At 36.0% G+C, this 27240-nt stretch overlaps 3 protein-coding genes across 4 annotated transcripts; all 3 read right to left on the reverse strand.

Moving 5' to 3' along the window:
- Positions 1 to 568: 568 nt before the first annotated feature.
- LOC127796554 (uncharacterized) lies at positions 569 to 6183 on the reverse strand. Its single transcript, XM_052328739.1, has 6 exons — positions 6022 to 6183; positions 5836 to 5883; positions 5640 to 5697; positions 5370 to 5525; positions 1228 to 1395; positions 569 to 973 (listed from the first exon to the last, which is right to left on the reverse strand). The coding sequence occupies exons 1-6, from the start codon at positions 6096 to 6098 to the stop codon at positions 905 to 907; spliced, it is 576 nt and encodes a 191-aa protein (XP_052184699.1). The 5' UTR covers positions 6099 to 6183; the 3' UTR covers positions 569 to 904.
- Positions 6184 to 7246: 1063 nt separating this feature from the next.
- Positions 7247 to 10976, reverse strand: LOC127796502 (protein S-acyltransferase 18). The gene is made up of 9 exons (XM_052328661.1): positions 10675 to 10976; positions 10316 to 10429; positions 9867 to 10217; positions 9629 to 9697; positions 9462 to 9533; positions 9140 to 9268; positions 8976 to 9056; positions 7906 to 8076; positions 7247 to 7821 (listed from the first exon to the last, which is right to left on the reverse strand). Exons 1-9 carry the CDS (start codon positions 10729 to 10731, stop codon positions 7312 to 7314), a joined length of 1554 nt encoding a protein of 517 aa, XP_052184621.1. The 5' UTR covers positions 10732 to 10976; the 3' UTR covers positions 7247 to 7311.
- Positions 10977 to 11762: 786 nt separating this feature from the next.
- LOC127797458 (protein transport protein SEC23) lies at positions 11763 to 25999 on the reverse strand. Of its 2 annotated transcripts, XM_052330380.1 has the most exons (6): positions 25920 to 25999; positions 24833 to 25735; positions 16146 to 17966; positions 12461 to 12577; positions 12294 to 12365; positions 11763 to 12172 (listed from the first exon to the last, which is right to left on the reverse strand). In XM_052330380.1, the coding sequence occupies exons 2-6, from the start codon at positions 25319 to 25321 to the stop codon at positions 12035 to 12037; spliced, it is 2637 nt and encodes an 878-aa protein (XP_052186340.1). In that variant the 5' UTR covers positions 25322 to 25735; positions 25920 to 25999; the 3' UTR covers positions 11763 to 12034. The 2 variants fall into 2 exon arrangements, with proteins under 2 accessions (XP_052186340.1, XP_052186339.1); XM_052330379.1 differs by lacking the exon at positions 25920 to 25999 and having other exon boundaries at positions 24833 to 25913.
- Between the last annotated feature and the right edge of the window lie 1241 nt (positions 26000 to 27240).

Here is a 27240-nt window from a genome sequence, read left to right on the forward strand (position 1 = left end):
GCCGAAAGCGAATAGCCAAAACCATTTGAGGTAGGATAATACTATGCAGACCAATTTTAGGGTTTTGGGTTCCGAATAGGGTCCTTTGAGGGAGTGGCAGCTTGGAATGCACCACACCACCACGAGCACCGGGTTGAGTCCATATTTTCCAATAGTTATCCTACCACCATTTTGACCGCCTAACCAACCAACGCCAACTCCCATTGCCCAGATTACCTTGTGGCTGGAGGATACTCCCATGGCTTCAATAATGATGAAACATTTGCTGGGCACTGGAGATTTACATGTAACTTCGGGATCTCTTAAACAAGAAAGAAGACAGATCGTTAAGTTTGCCAATTTTTAACGCGTGCACCTTGATTTGCAAACTTAGTGTAGTGTTCTATTGCATGCAAATTGATTGGCTAATCTTCTTACCACACATTTATCTTATTTAAGAGTTATAATTTTAAGGAGCCAATAAACTTTTGGCCTGACCTCTTAAATGGCAAAAATTCTGTCGGGCAAAAAAACAGGGTGAATCCACATTGCACTTTCAGCCATCTCAAAATGGCGTTTGGTTCTAGAATAATAATTTTTAAGAAATTATATATTTAACAAAACAAACAACTCACAAGGGAGCGTTTGCCTAAACAGTGGCCTAAACAGAAGTCCATATGAGCATTAAATTTGTCCCTGACCCCCTAATTGAGCATTTGCCTAAATAGTAGGGCATCCCAGTGCATGACAGTCCCCTCTTTACAACAGGTGAAAATAATATCTTTAAGAAGGCCTACAGGTGGACTATGATATGATAAGTGCTGCACGAATCTATTGCTTGGTTCTACCGCTAATCCTTGTCTCCTGCATAAAGATGATAATGGACACGGTAAAAGCCAGGCATCTCGAATTGATTCTCGCTGTCTTATCCAAGATTGATTTCATTGCCATGAAGAATCTCCTCAATAAGCCGATTGATGGTATTACCTTTAACCTAAATGAAGTAAATGATTAGGCATAAGGATGTATAATAAGTGAAATTCAAATTTCTGAAATACATACATAGAAGAATAGAACGGTTACATGCAAAAGTTTGGAAGTAAATACCATAAGAGAATTATAAAAAAGGAATAAAAACAGCATATAATAATATTTTATCTAGCAAAAAAAAAATCATATAATAACCTAAAGTCACTCAGCCAGCCATGATAAATAGAGATCTAATTCTCTGAGTGAAGAATTCCTCACCTTAACTCCAATAGCAATTGCGGTTTTCAACTTGACCAGTTCACCTAATCTTAGAGAACCTCCTTTATCATGCTTAACAAAGATCAAAGGCACCTTTCTTGAGGAGGCCATGCTTGGTACATGCCTTGTCAACCATCGTGGGCTACAATCAGAAGCTACCAGTATGGCCTACATCCTCAAAACAATCAGACACTAATTCTCAGTTTACTAATAGTAAACCTAATTGTCAAAGGATTAACCCATACAATAATATGAACATTATAAAGTAACCCTTCATGTCAAAATATTAACCCAAGTAGTAATTAAAAAAGAGAAAGACGAAAGAGGAATGCCACCCACAAAACTCAACCAAAAGAAGATGATAAATCAGCAAGGATAACAAGCTCCTCGAGTGCGAGGATTACAGTAAGTCCAGTATGCAATGCACTTCGACCAAGATAGGAGTTGAGAACTTATTTTCATAACATGGCTTGAGGACTCTATTCAAGCTGCACAAAAGAAAAAAAAAAAGAATAAGGTACCTCAACTCAGCTCCACATGCTACCTTGGACTTGGAGTGCCTGCATCTTTCATCCATTTATGATCAAGATCTAAGGTTTCAGAGCCTACATTGATACTCAGCTTCAACATCTTTTGAGAAAACCAACCTTCATTTCATCTAGTCACCTCACCGGCGCATCTATCAATTTCTTCTCATATATCAAAATTATCTTAATCATATCTCTTGCATCTTATCTTAAATAGATGCCACTCCAACTTTATTACATATAATTTCATTTTGTCTTTTTTCATAAGACCATGTATCCACCATAGCATCTTCATCGTCCTTATGCCTACATTTTGCACATTTTGGTACTTAATTGCCTAACATTTTGAGCCATACAAGAAACATGGTTTTAGTCTTTCAGAGCTGTCTAATTAAATTTTCCTTCTAATTTCAAAGGAATTTTATAATCACATAAATGTTGGGACACATTTCTCTACTTTAAACATCTTACATTTATTCTACTAATTTGCCTTGCTTTTTGAACAATTGATCCAAGATATTTAAATTGATCTTTTTTGGGATAAGTTGATCTCCAAGTCTCATAATAACATCATCCACAGTTCTATTTTATTGAACTTATATTCCATATATTCAGTTTTTGACCTACTCAACTTAAAAACATTTGGATTCTAAGACATTTCTCCATAATGTAAGTGTATTATTCATGCCTTTTTTTATTTCATCCATCAAGTGTCACATGATACCATTCAGACTTCTATTTTATTGAACTTACATTTCATATATTCAGTTTTTGACCTACTCAACTTAAAACCTTTGGATCTGAGGACATTTTTCATAATTCAAGTTTCTTATTCACACATTCTTTTGTTGCATCCATCAAGACAATATCATCTGCAAATAGCATACATCAAGCAAATCCCACCTTGGAAAAAAGCCCTAATAGCAAAACTTTTGTGGCATTTGGTTCAATCAAACTCAAATTCCCTATGGATCAAATGGGTCCATACCTATAGTATCAAGAATCGATGTATAAGGACATGCAAGGTCCATCACCAGTGCCCATGGAATTGGCACAAGATCACGGCTTTGCATCCTCACTTTAGGAAGTTTGTCAAACAGCGTGTTGGAGATGGCAGCAATGTTTTCACGTGTACTGACTTATGGCACCCCTTATGGGTTCTTGCTGATGTTTTTTGCTCTTATGTTACTATAGAGTGATGCTAGAGTGACTCTACAGTGAATCAGAACGAATGAAGATTGCCTAGCATGCATACAAGGAGTTCAATGAGTTGTGGGGTCATATGCCGAATTACCATCCCAACCAGAATGTTAAAGATGTGGTCCAATGGATGGATTCTAGTAATGGTATATTCTCATCCAGTACACCTACTCCTACTAGTACAAGTTGAAGGCACGATGGTATGGTGTAAGTTGGTATGGCTTACTAACCATGTTCCAGCATGTTCTTTTATCATTTGGCTAGCAATTAAAGAGCGACTCTCCATGGTGGATTGACTTCAAAAGTTTCTCCCCCAGCCTAATCGGTGTGTCTTTGTGGTAAGACAGCTGAAACTCATACACATCTATTTGCTTCTTGCTCTTACACTTGGAAAGCAGTATCTATTCTTAGATGTAACATCTTTTGTTGGCCAATGTGGCCTTGGGATAGGCTGATTATATGGGCTATGGTATACAGCATGTGGAGGGAGAATAATGACCAAAGCTTTCAATCAGGTCAAGAACACTGAAATTCTTTCTAGTATTATTATGGATTTGGTCTGCATTTGTTTGTTCCCGACTACCTTTAAGTGCACTAGTCAGAGTATGTGGCCTTGGTACTCAAGTGAAGGCTTCTGATTCATGTCTTCAGGCTTAGTTTTATGCTTTTGGTTCTTTAATGTTTTCTATGGGCTTTATTAGATTATCTTTCTGTTATTGGTTTGTTTGTTGGGGCTGTGGCCTTATTGGGTCTCCTGTGCCTGGCGTATGCCCCAGTTAGGGTCCTTTGAACCTATTGCTGTACTTTTTTATTTTATTAATGCCTTTTTAATTATCAAAAAAGACAGTCTCGTTTAAAGTATGTTTTACAAGTATAATTTTACTTATTAGGATAATAATTTAAAATTTTAGTCTTAAATAAAAAAATTAATAAGAAGATCTTTTAAGTGTTCATCTTAACTCTTGTATTTTTGAAAACTTCTTTTATCATCTTGACCACCATATTTTTAAAGAGATTATTGATGATTTATCCCTGCCTTCCTCTTAAGAAACTTGTCCATAAATATATATAACCTATTAAAAATATTTTTTGGGTTAAAAAATCTGTATAATTTAAAAACTATCAATTAATTACTAATATAATTCATATAGTTAGTATTATAATAAATAGTAGTTAAAATTATTTATTCAAAATATTTAGTTCTAAACAACATAAACACTAGTTAACTAAGTTTTCTATGTTTAGTTCCTCATGACTTTTTTTTTTTTTTTTTTTTACTATTGACCCATATCTTATATATTTAAAGGGTCAATTACCTCTAAAAAAAATCAATAAATATTATAGTTTATATGCTTTCTTTTTTCAAACTTTATTTGGGGGGGGAGGGGGGGGCAATTTTGAAATGTTATATAAATTTTACACCTAAAATGCATTTTTCCCAAACTTGAGGGGGGCAAATTGCCCCTCCTCAAGAATATATGGCTGTACCACTGACACCAAGACACTTCTTCTTTTTGGATGTGTTTTGTGTGTTTATTTATCACATAAACAAAGAGAGGACTTAATGCAGATCTTTGATGTAATCCAGTTAACTGGAAAAGCCTTTATACATACAATATGCAAATCCGAACATGTCTCTATTTGATGATGCATGTCCTTAACAACAAGTACTCAAGCAATCCAAACTCCTTTCTCCTCTAACATCTTCTACAAGACTTTCCTAGAGACTATATTATAGATTTTTTCAAGTCTATAAACTGTATGCAAATCTTTTTGTTTATCTCTAAACTTTTCAATTAGATGTCTTGATAAGTAGATAATTTTCATTGTTGACCTACTAGGCATAAAAAAAAATTGGTTTTCAGATACCTCAGTTTCTCTCCTTAACCTTCACTCAATTATCCTCTCCTAAAGTTTCACAATGGATATTAGATTGATCTTTTTATAATTTTCACAACTTTGGGCATTCTTTTATTTTTATAAATATGCAGTAAAGTACTCTTGCTAGAGGGCATTTTAAATTTATCTTGATTCATTGCCATCTCATTTAACTTATCTATATGAAGATAGTGTTGGAACTTTATCTCATCATTCCTTCGCTAAAGGGTTTGTGTTAGGAAGGACATCCAGTGTAAAATTTTGTCATATTGTTCTTTTACATGGATTTGCATTCTCAATGTCACATTTAGAAGTCAATTGACATTATGAATGTCATGTCATTGACCCTAACTTGGTTTGGATAAACTACTATTTCTCCACTTGGTTGACATCTTCCTTTATTTAAGAATCACATTAAATAATTTCGTTAACCAACAGGTATGAGGCAATAAGTGAACATATTAAGATTTTGCTTTATTTACAGGAAAAAAAAAAGATTTTGCTTTACTAGGTTCACAAATATGAAGGATAAGTAACCTGAAGCTGAACATGGGGAGCGGCTGCTATTGCTTTACTAGGTTCACAACTGCGGGTGACAGGAGGAGAGCTGCTGTTGCTGCTTCTGTTGACAGAAATTTGGGGCATGCGTTGGAGGATACGTGTGACATCATTAACCCCAATTGAAAATTGTTGCTAATAGTAAGGAAAGATAATACGATATAAGGAGATGAATACCAAGAATAGTAAATGATTAACAAAAAGAAAATTCAGTCGGTAAGTGGAAAAGAAAGAAAATAATGAAAGAACCTTGATCCATATTCTATAAGGCAAAGCTGTGTCGGCTTGTCTTGCGGATTGCAGCTCCCTGTTAATGCTCGAGAAAAACGAAAACAAAAACCCCGCATTGAGTAAAGTAAGAAATCTCGTCGTTCATCACAAATCCAACCAATTTTTATTAAACAACTAATTAATAGGAAGGAAAAAGTAGTTTAGGGCTGGTCACCTGAGGATGGATTTGAGGAGACGAGCGAGACCTTCACCTTCATAGCAACTATTCATTCATTATTTACATATACATGCACATGCATCATCCACATTAATTACCTAATTAGCTAAAACAATACAATCCAAAATATTAAACGGTTAGTACATCCTGAAAGAGCATATCAAGGGATTCTCGTTTATTTACACTGGAGGAGGATGAACATGATTGGAAGGGCAACTGTAGGCATCGATAGGCTTCCGCTTCCTCTTACTGCTTCCCATCCTAATATTATCGCTGATGTTGCTGCTCCTGCAGGCTGCAGCCGCCTCCACCCCCGCCTCCGCCGCCGATGCCGCTTTGGTTCAATTCGATCTTAATGTACCAACAAAAAAAGGTATTTCTTTGATTTATATATTTATATATATATATATGGGGATTGTTATGTTGGCCCATAGAGCTTCCAGTGCGTGGGGGTCCGGTTGTGCAAATCTTATGTATATAAGTTTGTGTTTATATTTTAAAAATGTACAATTTAGTTTAGAGTTATATTTTTTGTAATTAAAAACATTACTTTAATTAACCTTGCCACTAAATTTTTCCTATTGGTCGCATAGTAGATGATGGAGAACGGTCATGTTATATTATATTAGCATTAAAGTTGTTAAATTAAGAATAAACATAAATTTTAGATGAATTTGTCTCACAAAATATTTTTCAAAAAAATGAGTCTAAATTTCTTATACATAATTATTAAAGATATATATTATACAAGATAAGCAAATATTAGAACATGTGTCTTACAAAATATTTTTTAAAAAATGAGTTTAAATATTTTTAAATGAATTTATATCTTTTATTAAGATCCAACTAAAGTGCAATAAAAGTGAAATACTAACGTATGTGGATTATGAACATTACCAATATGAGAAATTCGCTAAATAAATGTATGATTAGATATAAAATTATTCAAATCTAATCTAACTCATATCAAATATAAGATGTAAAAAAATTGAATAAGAAAAAGATTAATGGAAACTTTTATAAAAGAGTTAGTGCAAAATAGCTAATTATCTAATAAAAATGATAGAAGACGTCACCAGAAAAAAAAAAAAAAAAAAACTTGAGAAAAGACAATTTAAATATTAAGAATATAGGTAAGAGGTCTTATTAAAAAAAAGAATGTGTATAAAAATTTAGTATTCATCTAGTCAACCCTACATAATAGAATATATAATTGACATGTCATAAAATATTTTCTATAATTAAAATTTATCTTGTATTATATGATATGTCAATGCATATTGAGATTCTTGATCTCAGTATAACAAATAACTATAGTTTTTAATTTAAGCATTTTTTTTGTGTGTAAAAGTTGTCAAGAAATTCGAGTAGGTATATTTAGATAAATGTTGTCAAGAACATACACATTGAGATAAAAGTTGGAAAACACTTTTTCTCAAAGGCTGAGACTTTAGAAGTCATAAATGTAAAGCTTTATCTTGGGGATGCTTCACTTCCCTTTTTCAAGGCAGAGCATACAATCTGCCTTGAAATATACGTCTCGAGCTCCCTAGACACCTCTGTTAACTTCAAATCAAAATTGCTTTTATACTTGGTCTTTGGCGCCCTTGCAGAACCAGGTAACATAGTCGGTGAACTGGAAAATCGCCGTCTTGGGCTAGAGAACCAACCAGGTGAAACTGGAAGGCGGGCTCCTTTTGAGATAAGAGGTGTCAAACCAGACCCTACAATTGCCAAACTTCTGTTTGGGATCGATAATGGCCCACTTTTTGTCTCCAATGGAAGTGGCTTCACTGAACTGTGTCCTACTACAGGCTCATGTTTGATAAACCTTTCTCTTGCCTTCTCGACCGCTAATAATGCTTTCTCCCTACTCATTTTTATGAGTTTCCAGGGGTCAATGGCTGCATGGAAACCTTGCTTCTTAGATGTGGTGGGAGGCTTGGGTTCTCGATCAATTCTTATGGACAATCTTGGTTGGTTCTGAAAGTTCCGTATGCAAGTTCTAGTAAGGATTGTGCGAAGTACTAACGAATTCAAAAGTAAGGCTAACTGTTTACATATTACCTGATCTTTACTTTGTTCTTTGCATATCAACCGAGAAACAAATGTTGGCTTTTCGGGAGAATCAAAGTCGATGCTCTCATCTGAAGAGAAATCCAAATCTTCAAATGATTCTTGTTCCATAGACTGATTCTCCTCTCTCATTGCTAATATATAGTCATAAGTTCTCATCCCCTGCAAGCACGAGCAATGATCTCTGTTAGCCTAAGGTCTTAATATTAACTCGTTAAAGTATTATTAGCAAGCAGTCCAATGAAAAAGAAAAAAAGAGGCTTGCCATCCCATGTCCAACAGGCATTAATCAAAGATCAATGTGAGAGTTCAACACTATATTACTGCTAAACAGTGATTCAACATAAATCTACATCTTAAAACCGAGTCAATTTTGTAGCAGCCTTGTGAAAATGGAAGGACCAGCAAGAAAGCTTCTCTGAGGTGCTTCCCAAGTGTGTGCAGCTAATTATCTGGAGCCATGAGATTTGGGATGGTTTCCAATTTTTGTCTGTGCAAAAACTGTGTTGTGAGGGGGTTTGTAGTTTCTCAGTGCAAAACTACTGATAGTGGATTGTCCCATTGTGTTGGGATCATGGGCTTGGGCATTGAGATCAAACCATGTTAAATTTTCTGTGTTCAGTTTCTCTTGATTTCTATGTGGTGTGTGCAATCTGATTATAACATTTGTTATATAGGTGAGTATCACATCCCGTTTCACCAGGTGCTACCAATCTTCCAACTTCAGTACACAAGCCTATTTTGTGTCGATAGAAGATGCTGTTGGCAGATTTCTCCTATCACTTGGTAGTGTTAATCATTTGTCTAAGAAACAGCAGTGATTTCAACCACCTGTCTGGTGCATGCAAACAACAATTACATAGGGGAATAAATATATAGGTCTACTGCTACCAGCCTATTAGGCAACGTGAAGTATGTACGTGCTCTAGATGAAAAACTTCAAGAATTTCTTCAATGTGGTTTGCCTCAAAGTAAGAAATTAGATATTGGCGTATGTAATCACTGTAATGTGGTGTTGCATATAGCAACATGATGCTAATTGTTCAGTTGTTTTATAATACCTTCCGGATTAGAACCACATGAAACAGGAAAAGTTGCCCCAAAGCTACTGAACTGTATGCTGCTATTAAAACTAACACGACCTGTAATATATCAACATGTAAAATCAGAGATAAACAAAACGTTCAAGGACGTGAAGAGAACAGGGGAACAGTAGGAATATTACAGATATTGTTGCAAGGACTCCTCTTGGGAACCTTGTAGAAAGTTTCCTTTCCAGCTCTCTCTCAATTCCCCTTTTGTCTACAAAGCATCTAATAAATATGGCAATAGCAGTTCCCCCTTCTATTATAAGCTGTATGACTAGGGATCTGGTTAGCTTTCATAAACCATAAAAAGCAACAAGTTCATGAATAAGGGAGCCTGTCAAAAAGGATCTTCAGAAACAACTTATTGTGCTTTCATTTTCTTTGAAAAAAAGGGAAACAAAACATAAAACAAGAGTCAGAGAGGCTGAGAATCTGAGATTGAAGGCTAAAGTAACTGACCATTAACAAGACAAAAATCATTAGAAGAATGAAGGTTGTGTAATTCTTTTTCCCAACACAGTTGTTCAACCACTGGAATAACAGAAACGAAAAACGTTCTGTTAAAGCATAGTGGACATCGAAGTATAAAAAGTAGAGAAAAATGAGAAAACGACCCTGCTTGTTACCCTGCAGTGGTGATCAAAACCTTCAACGCATCTATTGCATGTCCTACAGTGCTTGCTGTGCTTTTTAACCTGTACCCCGGGGGGGTGTCAGAGAGATTTCAGAGGGGCTAATAAGTAATGAACTCGTATTTTTCTTTTCTTTTTTTAATAAATACAAATCTGCGAGTTATAACTAATTTCCTCGGTTGCAAAATTAGATGAAAAGGTCCTTTTTAGACAGTTATGTAAGATTTCCAACCTCAAAATCACAAAGCGAGCAAAAGGAGACGTCGTCCTCTTTGGGATATGGATAAGGTGCAATTGCATCATCATCTTTCATGACGAGAGGGAAGGGGAGCGGAAGCCAGGTCGACTCCACTTGGCCACTGGTCAGCCCAGAATCCAAGTATTTCCTTCTTATGAAAGCCCTAAGGATCTCGCGCTCCAATCTTCTGAAAAACCTTCTAACAATCTGACCCAAGACGAAGCCGTAGTTAAGCTTTAGAAACCCATTTGATTTAGATCTCCTCCTCCTCTTCTTTCTAAAACGGGTTTTGTCAGATGGGTCAATTGCTGCACACCGCATAAACAGAAACATCCCCGAAAATGCCTGAATTTTTTTTGATTGAGAAAACAAACAGAGAGGGATAAGTTTCACCAAGTACTGGTCGCAGACACGTTACTAGAATATACAATCATCAAGATTACCACAATGGAGAATATTGTAGTGACAACGATTTCCGCAATTCTGTTTCCAAGGAAAAGCCCTAGGAACCAATAAAAAGCCACAACCAACGCACCATAAATTGCCATTCCCACTATCTGCAAACCCCGAAAATCAGGTTAAACCACGTTGATGACAAATTGGTCAAACTGTAGCTTTTCAAAGAAGATGGAATTAAGATTCGGATGCTGAAATTGTCATAGCTGCAACCCAAGAGGACTATGCCGTTGTTTTGTTGATAGTTCAGAAAGTAGTGGGTTGTACGTAGCAGATTCTAGACAGAAAACGAAAAGTAAAAAGAACCACGTCTCCGGTGAGGGATGAAAGGGAATAGAGAGAAGACCTGTAATGGGTGAAGGGGCCGTTGCCAGCCATGGCGTCTCGTCATCATCATCATCATCTTCTACTTCTTCTTCTTTCTCAGTGGGGACTTGTTTTCTAATTGAGAAAGAGAAGAAGCAAACACGAACTCAACGTGCCCCCCAACGGTCGATTTTATCGTCATTACAGCTTCTATATTTCAAATTTGAATGAGCTGCTTTGGCCTGTTTGGCTCCCCGTCTAAGCTGGTGTTGACCAGCTTATAATCAATCTCCCTTTAGGCTTTTTAATAGGACCATGGGAGGAGGAGATTCCCTGATCCATGGGATTGTGGTATTTTTGTAGAAGACTTCAATTGTACATTATACAAAATAATCCTTTAATTTTGAGGGTTAGTACTGATTTCCTCTAAAAAAAAAAAAAAATAGATAGTTACATCATCTTAATTTATAAAAGATGATAATAAATTTTATAGATATTTAAAAAAATAATATTTTTTACACGAACATGTAAAGATAATGAATAAAAATTAGATACAATAATCCAACTCATCTCTCACATGATCACAAGATATAATCATTATTTAATTAAATTGATCATTTAATTTTTATATTTTTCTTTTTTATTCATGCAAGTTGTTACTACAATGTTATATTAAGTCAATATGACATTGATTACATAAATTTTAACTTGTACATTATTATCTTTTTTAATAAACCTGGCATTCTAACTAAAAAATTTTCACCCCTTTAATTATTTTGCTTTATCTTTCTCTATTCTCCATTTATTTTGTTAATGACATATTTCGTGTTATTAGTCTTCCTAGGCAAGATGCTATCTTTCATGTAAACAAAATTAGTTGTAAACATTATCTAGCACGGACACACCCCTACTTAGTTCTAAACTAAGGTTTGCCTATTCGCCACAATCAATTCCTTTAGTTTCCAAGTCATCCTTTTCATGCCCCTCAACTGCTTGCTTCAAATATCCTCTCTTCAAAATGAACTTGCCAAACATACACCAGAATATACAAACACGCACGCGCGGGCGCAACCAGAAGCAGCAGGAACAGAACAGAACATGACAATTTTAAATAAACAAATACTTGCATGATTGCAACAAAGGCATAAACCTTTATTTCTCAGCCTTGACGTTTCAAATCAGAAACAAAATGAGACAGAATAAAAGCTTTTGAATTTGAGCTAAACTCAGCATAATTGTAAGTAAAAGTAAAATGATCGGAGAGGAACACAAAAAGATAAAAAGGCTAAGCAAGATTTGTCCATTTGCCTATCAATATATGCTTACCTAGACGGATCACTTAATTAAAAGGGGAAGAAGAAATGTAAATACATGCATTTTGCCACAACATATTCAAGAGGTTAGCTTGGTTCGGGTGGCAGCACTTTCAAGCTACGCATCCACTCACAGAAGCTAGGATCGTCGAAGTGAATAAAACTGCTTTTCAGCCTCGTCCTCTGTTCTGTGGTTAATGTCCGAAGCTGTGGGAATCTTGCCTCCTGAAATCATGCATACAACCAGCATTAGTATTTCTGATTTCAAATTCCAATTTGTGGAGCTGTGTTAATATTTTACCATAGTAATTACTACAACAAAAGAAATTAATTGAGGCACGCTTACCTGCTCATATGGGGGATCCCTGTGTGCTGGTATCAGCCGGGAAACAAAATAGCGTGCCTGAGAGCTCCCCTCCTGTCACACATCACAATTTTTGTAATATTTTCCTTCTTAAATTCTTGTGGATCCTCAAACAATAATACGCAGAAAGGAAACAGGAAATAATGGACCTTGAATGCCAGGATCCTTGGGGCTGGGAACCGCATGTCCGTCAACTCCTCAGCCAATGTTCTGCAAGCTGCTAAAGCTGCAGCACTTTTTCCTTCCTGAGAAGCAAGTTCACCACCCTGCGTGACACCACCAAATAGGAATTGCCACATTAAAGTAACCTAGATAGAAGGATATGGAGACAATAACTTCATCCTTAACCTCTATAAAACAAGTAACTCAGAAATCATCAACTTTCAGAGAGAATGGACCTCTCAGTTTCAACAAGGTGTATCAATGTATCAAGTTCAATATTAAATCAATAATACATTAACACGTATATCATCACATGCAGATATCTTCCCATATCTACCTTTGTAACCATAACTACAACAAATTCAGTTATGAATAGCAGGCAAGTCTTAGTCACGGAGCAAAGCTTTAGACACCGTTCTGTTTGTGCAGGCAGTTAGGCTCCATAATCCAATTGGATAGCAGTATATAAAAAAAGAATGTTAAAAAAAAGGCTAAACCAGCTCAAACATGTTAAAAATCAGGCTGCATGTTGATGCAGCATTGCAGCCCGCATTACAGGTGGCTGCAACCTGGTTCCCCAGGAGGCAGCCTAGGGAACACATTAGAACATTGCTTTCAACTAAAAAAATATTTTTCTTAACTTTTTAAACAAATTAAAGACCCAAAGGTGTTTGGCCTGTTTGACATCTCTACCTCATCAAATAATTATTATATTTACTAGCTAAAAAAGGAAACATTACACCAGGATTCTACAAAGATTATACAGAAAGACCACAGTTGTGCACAGCCTGGTTTGGTCCAGTTTGAAAGAATGTTGAAATGAAACCATAAATTATGGTTTGAAGAAATTTCCCAACCAAACCAAACCATTTAAAGTGGTGACACTAAACCAAAACAAACCATAAAATTGCAGTTTGGTTTGGTTCAAACCACTGTATTTTATAATAAATAAAAATCTTACAAGTTTTTTCTTTTAAACTGTGCAATAATTTTATAAGCATTTGGAAGCAACATAGTTTGTATAGAAAACAGCAAGGTTTTGATAAGCATTTGGAAGCAACTTCAATTAGTTTGATCTTTAATTAGTATAGATTTTTTACTCTTTGTGCTGCTTTACCTTTTATTTACTCTTTTTAATTAGTTTATATTTTTTACTCTTTTGCTTTGCCTTTTGCTCTTAATTTAGTTTCAGTTCTAAGATTTCTACTCTTTAGTCATAGGCTGTTGCTTCCCTTAGATTAATCTTTTAGATAAATTTTTATGAAAAGTCAAAATAAAAATTATTTGTATAATTTATTTATATAAAAGTTATATACAAATTTTTAAAGTAAACAAAATTTGGCTAAACATTTTGACATTAAAATAGTTTTTGGTATAAGACAACTTTTAATATATTATATAAAACAATTTGCGGTTATTTTTGTGATATAAACTGAAACCAAACCATAAACCATTTTTCTTAAAAAATTCAACAAAACCGTTCTTGTGAAAAATCTTAAACCAAATTAACCAGTTTCATTTGGTTTAACAGTTTGGACCAAATTATGCACACCTCTAGAAAGACTACAAAATAATTTAGCTATCAATCACCACAAGATTATAGCTATCCCCGGCATAAGATTATAGCTATCAACATTCCCTCTCAAGATGATGCATAGATATCTCTCATGCTCATCTTGTATATAATAGAATGAAAGAATTTACAATTGAGACTCTTTAGTAAATATCAGTATTAACTGTTTGTCTATCTCAATAAACTTTGCTCTATCACACAGAATGAGAATTTTTGTAATGTTAATCACAGTCTTAATATTTATAGGCTGAAAAGTCTAGCATTAATTATCTCCAAGTTTTTCATGACATCCATACAACGTCAAATTTCAAAAACACCATGAGCCATGACTTTGTGTCCACCTCATAACTCATTCTAGCTGTTACAGCTTGTTTCTTGCTTTTCCAAGTAGGAATGGCAACTTTTACCAATTTCATAAGCATTCAACAAATCTGGTCCTTTCAAGGCAGATATGAACAAGAAAGAAATCAACAAAAGCAAAAACCTAAGGGGCGGAGCAAGTTGCCCCCACTGGGCAAGATTTTTATTTTTATTTTTATTTTGTATAATGATTTACTACTAAAAATAAAAAAAATTATATTATATTTTACTACTAAAAATAAAAAAAATTATATTATATTTTACTACTAGAAATAAAAAAAAAGTATTGAAGAAAGTAAGTATATAATGGCCCAGTAATAACCATCACAACATTTTTTACAATTTTCTCATAATTTTATTTTTTTACAATGATGATGCAAATAAAACTAAGTGTTCAAGAAAATTGTGAAGCAAAGAAAGTAAACATGGATGAAATTTATATTGAAGAAAATGAACAAATTAACAAATCAAATATTGAGCAAATTGATGTTGCACAACTTTCTATGGATCCCAGGCTAAGAACTACAATAATGGATTACAATGTTAATTTTCAAGATCAAATTAGAAGAGACTACTTGCAAAAAGGTCTGTGTCAGACTCAAAATCAAGACGGTTCATTCTAACTTGGTTCAATGAATTTGGTGATTAGTTGGAATATAGTATAAGCAAAGATGTCGCATTTTGCTTATACTATTATCTTTTTAAAACAAATAATGGAGAGCAAGGAAATGGTGATTCTTTTATGAAAGCAGGGTTCAATAATTAAAAAAAAAAAAAAAAGATAGACTTTAAGTTCATGTTGGAGATGCTAATAGTGCACAGAATTAAGCTTGAAACAATTGTGAAAACTTGATGAATTAAGAGCAAAATATTGAGGTAGTTTTCTTTAGACAGTTAAAACAAACACTGTGTGCTTATCGAATTCGTCTAAATGTATCAATTGATTGCATTCGACTTCTTCTACGACAAGAACTAGCCTTTCGTGGTCATGACGAGTCTAAAGATTCAAATAATCAATCTAATTCTCTTGAACAATTGTAATTTCTAGTATGAAAAGTAGTAAGGAACAATTGTAAAAAAAAAATTATTTTAATATTATCATTATTATCTTATTTTTAAAATTATATTTTTTGCATTTAAGTTTGCCCCCACTGAATCAAAATCCTGGCTCTACCTGTGTTTAAAACCTAAAATACAACCATAGGAAGAGGTGCATACTATCTTAATGAAAGTTTGTTCATAAACCAAAGATACAACAATGCTTGGAAATTCTACATCAAATGTGAGTAATGGCGATCAAAATCTTATAAAAGGAAAAAAAAAATATATTGAAAATTGATGTTCCAGGCAGTGAACCAAAGGCAGCTCCCTTATCATGTAGCTCCATAACTCCTGACCACTGCCTGGAGCTAAGTGTCAACCATGTAATTCAGGTGCAAGTATGAAGATGATAGCATAGTCATTCTTACAATTGAAATTAGCTTCATGCATTTCATTACCAACTATAAGGAACTAGGAAGCAAAAATTAAAGCAGGCAATGCTATCAAATGCAACTCAGGCACTGCTGAAAACATGCAGAGGGTTACGAACAAGACAGGGCGAGCTGAGATCATGATGAAACGTAAGGAATTTGTATAACATATATGTATCTATATAAAAGAAGAGAAGAATACAAAACCAAGATGATTCAACAAAACATAACATGCTAAATATGCAAATAATAAAGCTGAAGACATACCAACCAAATGAAGACATCTGTACCATGGTCAAGAACAACTGCTGCGTCAGATTGCATGGCAAGATCATGAGCTGGTAGTTCCTCAAACGTTCCCCCTTCACGATGCATTAGACAACGAGGTGCAACCATACGAAGAGAAAGATCAAAGGATGCATTCAAAAACAAATACCGCAACACAGACCTCTCATCTTCATGGCCTACGATGCTTCCCAGTAATGGGCCCCTTCTAAGATGGAACAAGAGCTCTGGCAATAAAGGTAGTTCCTTGGGGAACCTATAAAGCTTTGACTTGGGCATTTGAGACCCAAATTTAGAAGCAATATCTTTTACCCTCTCATCTACTGTTGCTCGCATATCAATTGCATCACCAGAGGTTTTGGCCCACAAGAGAGTCCTCTTAGCAATTAGAATGGCAGCCACATCATCTTGAACACTCTCAAGATAAGCCGAAACACTATCTACTGTCGGTAATCTGACAGTAATCACTCTTGAGATATCAGCTTGGTAGGCATTTGAATATTGAATCACAAACTGGAAAAACACATAATCACTCTTGATATCTCCTTTGGTTTCCATTGATACTGAAAAACTCTGTGTTTCTTCAACACTTAGCATTTGTATGGAGAAAGAGGTATCATTCTTAAAGGTTTCAAGACTGTCTGTATGTGCCTTCTCACCAGGACCTATAACCTGTGTAATGAGAATGTTATCAGAACATCGCAATTCTAACAAACCATGTGAGCCTGCAGCCCTAGTAGATGCCCTCTGCAAGTTCACACCGAATGCCTCTCCAAAGTCATCATGAAGAATCAAAACGCCACCAGAAGCTTTTGCTAGAGGTTGCAAAACAGGAGCTCTAACTGGGCATGTCCCAGCACAAAGAATATCAACCACTGTATTATGTCGATGAGCCTCATGACCCAGATTTTCCATCCACTTCAGCGCTGTTTTCTCCATATGGGGATAGTTTGGATGATTAAAAGAATGAGGGACAGATCCTGGACCATATGTATTTGGCCCTCCAGCACATACAATAATTCTGCAATTACCTCCAGTTCTTTTAACCACCCCCCGAGAGATTTCAGCTGATGGCCCTTTAATTATTGCCAGAGCAACCTCCACTGCTGTACCCAGGCAGCGGTCTCTTGAAACTTCAGGAATATTCTGTTTGTAAGCACTCAAAGATGAAAATATGGAGTGTGCCACAGGTAGTGAAGCATGAATTGGTGCCAAGTATATGCCTGTCCCATAAATCAATGCCTTCAAGGACTCCTGTGTCGGTGATTTCTTACCAGGTAGTACATCAGCAGATGCCACTGATTCCTCCGAGAAGTCATATACTGATACAGTGCGACTATACAACACAATTCCAATTCTTGTTGTTGGGGGCAGTGAATCCACAAAAGCATGCAAGGAACTCTGTAAATGCTGGAGGTGTGGTTCATCCAAACACTCATCTATTACAAGGACAATGGGTGCTGACATTCTCGAATCAGATACAGGAATAAATCCAGGTCTCTTACTCCCAGTTTGGACATAATCAACCAAAGGAGATGACAGTTCAGGGAAATTACGAAGCTCTTCTTTGCTGGAAGCTATATATTCACCTTCACTTCCATTCAGATTTCGGCAAATTACGCACTGCCACTGGCCCGATCCAGGTAAGATGTTACAATAGAGGTTTGCATAAGCTCCACAATTTTGGCAGCGATGGGGATCACGTTGTATTACTTGAGGACCTGGGGAGATCTCTCTCCCGGGAGAAACTAGTGCTCCAAATCCCAAACTAGGTACATTTGCCAGTTTCTTTTGCTTCAATACCTATAACAGAATACCAAAAAGAAGTTCAATTATATATCATGAGAAGGGTCAAAAGACCATACATAATTTGTCATCAAGATACTATCTTTAAGAGGAGGAAGGAGAGTACAGGAATTTAGATAGAAAAGGCCAAGTTGGAACTAATAACAAGCAAGATGAAATTCCAAAAATTAACCAATCGTCATAAGAGAAAAATGTGCACTTCTTCCATAACATGAAGGTTTTGAGAAAACTAGGCAGCATGGATATGATTACAGGCACAAAAACATGGATAAACCAATGTGATTCAGAATTTTGCACGTTAATTTTACGCTTTTATGTTTTGGGAGTACCAATAAATGTAATCATCATCTTCATCAATAGCAGTTACAGCATATTATTCTAAACAAGTTAGGGTCAGTGACACAACATTCATAATGTCAATTGACTTTTAAAAGTCACATTGACAATTCAAATCCATGCAAAGAATAATGTCACAAAATTTTATGCTAGATGCCCTTTTTGATGAGACCCTCTAGTGAGGGAATGAAGAGAAAAAGTTCCAACACCATGTTCACATGGAAAAGTTTGATGAGGTGGTAGTGAATAAAGCTATTTGATAATAATTGTGTTCTATTACATTGTTGATATTGTGAAACCAAATTGTATAACATGGAAATATGATGACACCAATAAATGTAAATCGACATTATTTTTATTTCATAACGGATGTCATGATCCCAATAACTAAGGGGGGATACACTCTCGGGTAGAGGAATGGGCAGATGAAAGGTCATTCTTCTACAAGGAAGTTATATAGTTGCAATATTTTGAAAGCTGTAACTTTGAAAAGTGGCAGCCCTTTTGGCGCAAAAAGCTAGCTACAATTAGTATATAATTACTGATTGCATTCAGTGTAAAAACAAGAAAATAAATTAATCAAAAACTTCAGATTTCCCTCTCAATCTCTCTCTTCTCTCTCTCTCGAATTTCCCTCATTTCTGTCTTCCCTCTCCCTTTGGAATTATTCTCATTTCCTTCTAATTTCTTAACCGGATTCTCACCAATTCAGTAAGAACTTCCTGTTAGATTCAAGGATTTGACATTTTGATATTAGAGCAAGTCCTAGGCAAACAATCTTGCAAGAATCTTCCCTTCAAATGGCAAAAGGCACAAGAATGAAGCAAATGGAGTTGCAATTGCAGCAGGTGGCTACAACAATGGCAGAACTACCGAGTCGGATGGGATCCATAGAATCAAAGGTGGAAAAGAAGTTGGACAGTGCAATTGAAAGGTTGAAGAACGAAATTGAAAGCAAGATGCGGGAACAAAATAACCAAATGTGGGAACAAATACAACAGTTCATGCTAATGTTTGCAAGACAAAACCAGGTAAGTCTCTCTCCCGAATTCCCTCCTAGGGAGAGATCGGAACCAATATTAACTAGGTAAGTCTCTCTCCCAAATTCTCTCACGAGTCTACTGGGACTTCGGAAACATAAGAAGAACCAACTGGCAGGGAAACTTTTGAAGGAAGAAGACAAGGGGTGCATACCGCCCAATTCCAGTCGTGTATGCCCCTACCTAAAATGAAAATCTCAATATTTGATGAAGAAAAAACTAGGTGGTGGGTGAGAAGGTGAGGGAGAATGTTTAGTGTGTACAACATAGGGTCACATTGGTCTATGCTTACCTTAATGACGTAGGAGACACTTGGTTTCAAGATTGGATTCATGATAGGGACAACTGCTAATGGACAGAATTTGCAGAAAACCTAGGCAAAAGACTCAGAGACAGAGGTTTGATGGATGTTGTCGAAGAATTTAACAAGTTGAAACATGACGAATCGGTACGGGTGTATCAGTCAAAGTTTGAGGAATTAAAATCACTTATGTTGAACCTTCACCCTCATCTAGCTGAAGCATATTTCGTCTCAAGCTTCATCAGCGGCTTGACCAAAGAACTGAGGGCCATGGTCAAATGTTGAGGCCAAGAACTATAAAGGAAGAAGCAGAAAATGCTAGGTTACAGGAAATGACAATTGAGGCTTTAATAAAGAAACAACGACTGCAAGAAAAAAGGGACAAGTTCAGGGGCCTTCCAGTAAGGAAACAAGGGATATGGCAAGGAGGAAATCAAATTCAGCCCAGAGTCGAAGGGTTATAGCAACATCCACTAATAATCTAGCTCAAGCACAAGGAGGCAGGACTATGGAGCAAAGGAGGCAGGCAAGGCAGTGTCTCCATTGTGGAGACAAATACACTCCTGGGCATCAATGCAGAAAACAACTACTTTGGCTAGAAGGAGAAGAAGAAGTAGTAGAAGAGGAAGAGGAGTCAATGGTTAACCCTGTAGCCAGATAGCAACACATGGGAATACTCGCCAAACCTGCTCCAACAGTTTCCTCAAGCGACCCAACTTATCTAGATTTCTTGAGGACAAGGAAAGTTTTGAGAGGGGGGGAGTGGAAATTGTCATCTTCCTAATAACTAAAGGGGGGATACATTCTCGAGTAGAAGGAATGGACAGATGAAAGGTCATTCTTCTAGAAGGAAGTTAGATAGTTGCAATATTTTGAAAGTTGTAATTTTGAAAAGTAGTGGCCCTTTTGGCGCCAAAAGTTAGCTACAATCAGTATATAATTACTGATTGCATTTAGTGTAAAAACAAGAAAAAGAAATTAATCAAAAACTTCTGATTTCCCTCTCAATCTCTCTTCTCTCTCTCTCTCTTGGATTTCCCTCCTATCTTTCTGTCTTCCCTCTCCGTCTGGAATTCTTCCCATTTCCTTCTAATTTCTTAACCGGATTCTCACCAATTCAGTGAGAACTTCCTGTCAGATTCAAGGATTTGACAACGGATTATTAACTTATTTCTCAAAACTTAACCAATAGGCACGTAGGATCCCATAAAGAACAACAATATCCTCCAAATGCCAATAAAGTATTAAAAAAGAAAACATATTTGGACAAGTATCCAAGACACATTTGAACTATCCAACAAGTTAGTGTCTAATGTGATATCACACCTACAAAAGAGTGTCCATACTTTTTAGATCAAAATATAATGGTCCTACTTGGTTTCATTTATAGTAAATTTGTGAAAAGCAATAAACTAAAAAATTGATAAGCAAAAACATGTAAAAGAAGATAGGCAATGAGAAGCCACTTGAAAGAGCAAACAAAATATAGAAATGAGAAAACCAAAGCTCTAGAACATACAAATGACCAATATAAAAGAATGCTATATGTTTTTTAGTACATACAAATCATGTGGGTGATTGTGTGATCTTTCTTGCATACATGACACCTACATGACACCTAATATCATAAACAGAGAGCCTCCTTGCTCATGATAGGCACCAAACCTAGAGGTCCTCCCTCTATTAAGAAAGAGGTCATTGTGAAAGGGCGTACAAATCTGTCATGGAATGAGCATATCAATCTTCAAAGTTAAACCTGATTTATGGTTGAACTAGTCGTCTAGCCAAAATCCAACTATATATAAAGGGCTCTTATCCTCCTAGTAGTTCATCCTCCCTATTCAATACAATACACACTTACCATAAACTTCTTCCACAACCAATCCTCCTTGAAGAAAAGCACCAGAATACTTGCCTAGAAGGGCTTCATTCAAAAGGCCCACCCTTCAAATGCCCAAACCACCATCTCTGTCATAGGGATGCAAACTTTATTCCACCAAAAATGATACTTGTCTTAAACATCAACCCACAAGAAATCCCTTTAGAACTTGTCTATCCTAGTACATCGAGTTAGATACTATGCAGTAGACATAGCATAGTGGGAAAACTCAATAGAGTAGTCTTACTAATCATAACCTTAACTTCCTTGGACAAATATTTCCTCTTCCAAGAAGTGAGCCACTTCTCAAATATTTCCACAACCCCATCCAAGAATGTTCTAGGTTTAAAATAATGCACCTAGAGGCCAATGCAAACAAGACAATAGCCATGCCCCACCCCAACTGTCCAATCATAGTTACTTGGAACGGAGTGCATTTTAGGTCATGGTATGGTTGCGGGAATGAAGTATGTCGTTTAGCTCATTTTATGGTATAAGAACGGTATGCTTAATTGGTTCACCATTTTAGATAACAGTAGCTTTTAGAGTATTACTTAGTCCACTACTTGAGAATAATCATGTTCATTGCATTTTCACCATTTAGAACTAAGAAAAACATTATATTCATGAAACTAAATTGATAAAGCAAAATAACAGAACACAAAACAAAATTGACAACCATTAAACAACAACAACCACAAGCCTTAGTCCCACTAGATGGGGTTAGCTATATGAATTTTAGATTTGCAATCACCTTTATCCATAGCCATATCATTTGTAAGGCCATTATATCCTATCCATTCTCACCATGTTTTCTTTGGTCTTCCTCTCCCACTTTTGCTACAAATTTCTTCCATTTCATCCACTCACCTCACATCTACTTATGTTGGTCTTCTTCTCACGTGTCCAAATTATCTTAATCATGCCTTTCTCATCTCATATCAATATGCAACACTCTCACCTTATTACATACGATCTCATTTTGTTTCTTATTTTGTATTTTCTTGTATGATGTCACATCCACTATGTTCTCATCTTGGCTACATCATATTTTCCATGTGTTGAAACTTAGTTTCCCAACATTCTGAGCCATATAGCAAACATATTCTTGTGGATGTCTAATAAAATTTCCCTTTAGCTTTAATGGAATCTTAAGATCACATAAAATGCTAGATGCACATCTCAACTTTGACCATCTCGTCTTAATTTTATGAGTAATATCTTTCATAATATCATCCATACTCTTATTTTTACTAAACTTGCATTCCACATGCTTAGTTTTCAACCTACTTAATTTAAAACCTTTGGATTCAAAGGTGTTTTTACATAATTGATAATTCAAATTTATTATTTGCACCTTCTTTTGTCTCATCTATTATCTGTCAAGATAATATCATTGGAAAATAACATGCACCAATGAACTTTTTGGATGTGTTTTATGAGTTCATCCACAATAAGAGCAAAGAGATGAGGACTTAATAACGCGCTTCTAAAGTTTCATTGTGTGGCTCATTAGTTTGATCCCTATATAATTTTCACAACTTTGAACATCTCATTTATTCTTATAAATTGGCACTAAGTGCTCTTTCTCTACTTGTTCGACATCTATTTTTATTTAAAAATTACATTAAATAATTTTTTTGACCAAAAAATGCCCAATTCTCCCATGCTTTTGCAAAGATATTATCTGGTCTAGCTACTTTATTATTCAAAATCCTTTTCAATGCTTTGCTTTATTTCATTCAAACAAGTATGTCTATAGAACATGTCTTATCTTCTTTAGAGTTATTAAGATGCCCCGACATAACACTTGTTTCTCCACCTCCATTGAATAGCTTCAAGTAATGCTCCTTCCATCTCTCCTTAGTCACCCCTTCGTTTACTAGTACATTTTGATTTTCGTTTGCATTTCACTTAGCTCAAATCCTTTATTATTCTTTCTCTTGCTTTAAAATCCAAGCATGACAAAGGTCTCCATGTCTCTTCCTCCATATAAAGCTTGTTGTAGAATTCCCTAATTCCATTAGATATCTCCTTTGTCATGACCCTAGGAGCAATAGAGGGGCATTATTGTAATAGGGTATAATAATTTGTTAGAGATATTTTGTAATTTGTTAGGAGCACATGGGTGTTGTTAGAAATTAGTTAAGTAGCTAGCTATGCCTATAAAAAGGCCAATTGTAAGAGGATGGATATCATGTGTAATAAAATGAAAATTCTATCTTCTTAATCCTCACTATCCCTCTCTTGTTTCTTCTCTAATTCTCCCTCCCTTTTATGTTGATTTCTTCCCCTCCATTTCTTCAATTCTGATTTCTTCCCCAATTCCTATCACAACCCTAACTAACCCTAGGGATGTGACATCCTCCTCCCCACAAATAGTTAAGCGCCCTCCATAGAAAATCACTAATATACAGATGTGATTGTACGTCCTATGTGGGTTAGCCATGTAATAGAAAATCTAGCAGTCCTATCTCATTCTTTAACGCACAACATCCATGACTTCTACTTCAACTAACGATATCAAATATTAGATTCCTTCATCTTATGATATCTTGCAACCTTTTCAGATCCTAACATGTCTCTACCCTCTTTCTCATCTGACAACTTAATATCATCAAAGACCTATCAATCTTTACCCAACAAATGCCTATCTATTCCCTTTTCTTATGGCCCTTGAGGATATTTAACTTGCCAGCAAGCAAAAATCAAGGACAGCCACTCATTAAATACCACATCTGCCAATTGTCATCATCTCCATAGTTCTCTCCTTGCTCAACTACATATCCTTAAAACAAACAGGCATAATGCCAAAACTAAGGCCTATAAGCTGTGACAAGATAGGAGTAATGGTCCAAGGCCAAAAAAGGAAGGCACAACAAAAGGCGATCACATATTGTTGCTACCATTCTGGAAAGACTAAAATCAACATCTACAAGACATGGAAGGGGAGGCACGTGATGTGGGCCACATCTCTCTCCCTCTCCACCAAATTAAAGAACGAGATTGACACAAAACCTAATGAATTATAATTTTTAAATCCTCCAATGTCTTGAAAGATTACTCCTCATCGGGGAAAGTCATTTCGTAGCAATTCTGAAAAATCAATGTCTCCTTTTTTACCATATTGACAAAGTTAATCACCCTTTCAACAACTACATTGAAACAAGAACGAGAACAGCCTTAAGAAAAAGCATAAAACAAGTTCTTGCAAATGAAAGTAACAATGAAATGCAAAGATCATTTGTTTCTGAGAACAGAAAGTAATGTCTTGTTGTTGAACACTTGTGAGAGACATAGAGAGAACCTTGTGAGCTGAGAACAGAACGTATGGCAATTCCACAACAGGTACAGGCTGCTCTGCGGCATCAGAAACTCCATGCTGAAATTCCGTGGACCCGTTTGAAAACTGGGGAGGCGAGGAGGTGGGCAAAGAGGAACCAGAAGAAAAAGCAACAGGCTGCGGAGTGGCTGGAGAAGTTCGAAAAGGAACAGCAGCTGGTTGGAGTGGCGAAGAGAACACGGGAGGGCCAGGAGGAGTGCTCAAATGAGAAATGTGGCTGCCAGTTCTCATCCCATTCGCTGGTGACAGCAAAGTTGGGGTTGTCTTAATGGAAGGGGAAGGAATCTGATCCGATTGTAGAATTGGGGGAGGAGGCAATCGAGAACCTGCATGAGAAGGAAACGGATGAGGCAGTTGGTTCAACTTTGTGTCGGGGTGAGGTGTAGGCGTGTCCTGGTGTGGGGGGGTGATGGTAACCGAATACCGAGCTGAGGGCTGTGGGGAGTTAGCCATCGGAGAATTTGGTCAGTTTGGCCAAGAACCAAGAAACCCACTTTCAGGCCTTCCAATTCTGAAAGAAACTCCAAGAACGTAGTGCGAGCTCTACAGTCAACTCTGATAATAATAATAATAATAAAAAAAAGGTTGAAGCCTTTCGATCTGGGGGGAGGGGGAGAGGCTGTCTTCGAGAGATCTCCGAGTCCCGTACAAAGCAAGCAATAATAAAAACGATATAACAGCAGCTCCTACGCAATTCTGACGCTCATTAACAATACGGATCTTGATCTAAGTGTTAGATAGATCGGACCCAGGCGAGAACCAAGAATTGGTTTCTGTTCTGTTCAGTTCAATTAGTTGACGAGGTTCAGCACAAAGCAATCGATCAAATATCCCCAGCCGTCGGAAAGAAATCCCTGATTTTTCGCCCTACAGAACACCACCACATATTTAGGAAAGATCAGAGCTTTCCCTTCCAGTGATACGGAGGAAGGGTTTTGATTCTGGTACCCTCCCCTCCCTGGGACTGGGATTAAAAGAGAATCGAATTACCAAATAAAGGAAACCGGAAAAGAAGTGAAATGGAGAACCATGGAAGCTTAAAAGGACGTACCATCATCACCATCATTCATCGTCAAGATCACGACATAGTGAAGACGAGGGCGGATGAGTTCAACTTCAACAAAAACTAACCCAAAAAAAAAGAAAAAAGAAAAAAAACTAGGGTATAGCATATATGCGGTTTAACTCGAATTTTTACTGAATTGATTAATTTCGTTTGATTTGATTCCAATTGAGTAAATTTGATTTGACCCCATTTTGGTTTCCAGCTTGATTATAGAGTCGTTCTATAGGGCCCAACAGACCTATCGAGTGACTCATAAAAAGAGGATAAAAAGACTATTTTGCCTCGCTCACTTTGTAATTTTGCAAAATAGTACATTGTCTCCTTGCTTTGCGTGTCTCCCCTGCCATGGCTGTCGCCTTATCTCTTCGTCGCGTCTCGTTGTCATCGCCTCGCCTTTCTGCTATTATCACCTCATCTCGCCGATAGTTAATGCAGCGTCACCTCGCCGACAGTTAATGCAACGTCGCCTCTTTGTCATCATTGCCTTACCTTACCTCGCCGACTATCAATGCAGCGACTGTTAACAAAGTGAGGTGACGACAGCGAAACGCGACGGAGAGGCGAGGCGACAGCCATAATAGAGGAGACGTGCAGAGCATGGGGGAATTCATAAGAGAGGGAGAGAAAGAGAGCAGAGCATGGCATAAAATCATCTTCTTGCTCCGTTTTGATAAGTGGCTTTCTAGCATTTTTCTTGATTATATTCTGATTTTTAACCCAAATCAAATGACAGAAATATACAATTCTTTGATAAAATATTACTAAAATTTTCAAGTTATTTATGAAATTACTATTGTGATAAAATAATTTATATTGATTTGCCTGCTGCTACTAAAATTTATTCAATTTTCTTTAACATTTGTTTGTTGTTTTGAATAAAATTTATTTAGTCTAATTAATTTTCTTATTTCAAAATCTAGTTTTATAAAATTTAATTTAATTTATTTTTATTATATATAAATTTAATTAATAATTTTGTTCTTGCCCGTCACCCAGTATAAATAATATTTTTTTATTAATAATGGGATAAAATTGAATAAAATATTTTTTATTTAATAATTTTAAAATAAATTTTTTATCTTATCTAAAAAATAAAAAATAAAAAATAAAAAAATAAAACTCACTATCTATTATTTTCATTTAATTACATTATTACGTTTTATCATATTTTCTTTACGTTTAACTTATTTATAATTCATTCAGATCCTTTACCGTCAATACATATCTCCCAGACACAACGTCAGGTCAATAGTCCAGGATACGGTCAACCGAACGGTCAAAAAAAAAAAAAGAAAATCAGCCCGTT

Source organism: Diospyros lotus, chromosome 3, assembly GCF_014633365.1.
Source record: "Diospyros lotus cultivar Yz01 chromosome 3, ASM1463336v1, whole genome shotgun sequence".
Classification (NCBI taxonomy): Eukaryota; Viridiplantae; Streptophyta; class Magnoliopsida; order Ericales; family Ebenaceae; genus Diospyros; species Diospyros lotus.

Coding starts and splice junctions, on each gene's coding strand:
- LOC127796554 (XM_052328739.1), bottom strand. CDS start 6,098: ATGGGAAGCAGTAAGAGGAAGCGGAAGCCTATCGATGCCTACAGTTGC. Junction 1,396..5,369: donor CTCCCCATGTTCAGCTTCAG/GTTACTTATCCT, acceptor TTGAGGATGTAG/GCCATACTGGTAGCTTCTGA. Junction 974..1,227: donor CAATTGCTATTGGAGTTAAG/GTGAGGAATTCT, acceptor TACTTCATTTAG/GTTAAAGGTAATACCATCAA.
- LOC127796502 (XM_052328661.1), bottom strand. CDS start 10,731: ATGATGATGATGATGACGAGACGCCATGGCTGGCAACGGCCCCTTCAC. Junction 9,698..9,866: donor GCTCGCTTTGTGATTTTGAG/GTTGGAAATCTT, acceptor CCCGGGGTACAG/GTTAAAAAGCACAGCAAGCA. Junction 9,057..9,139: donor GAGTCCTTGCAACAATATCT/GTAATATTCCTA, acceptor GATATATTACAG/GTCGTGTTAGTTTTAATAGC.
- LOC127797458 (XM_052330380.1), bottom strand. CDS start 25,321: ATGGCTAACTCCCCACAGCCCTCAGCTCGGTATTCGGTTACCATCACC. Junction 17,967..24,832: donor TTCTGTTCTCAGCTCACAAG/GTTCTCTCTATG, acceptor ATTCTGTTATAG/GTATTGAAGCAAAAGAAACT. Junction 12,173..12,293: donor GGGATCCCCCATATGAGCAG/GTAAGCGTGCCT, acceptor GCATGATTTCAG/GAGGCAAGATTCCCACAGCT.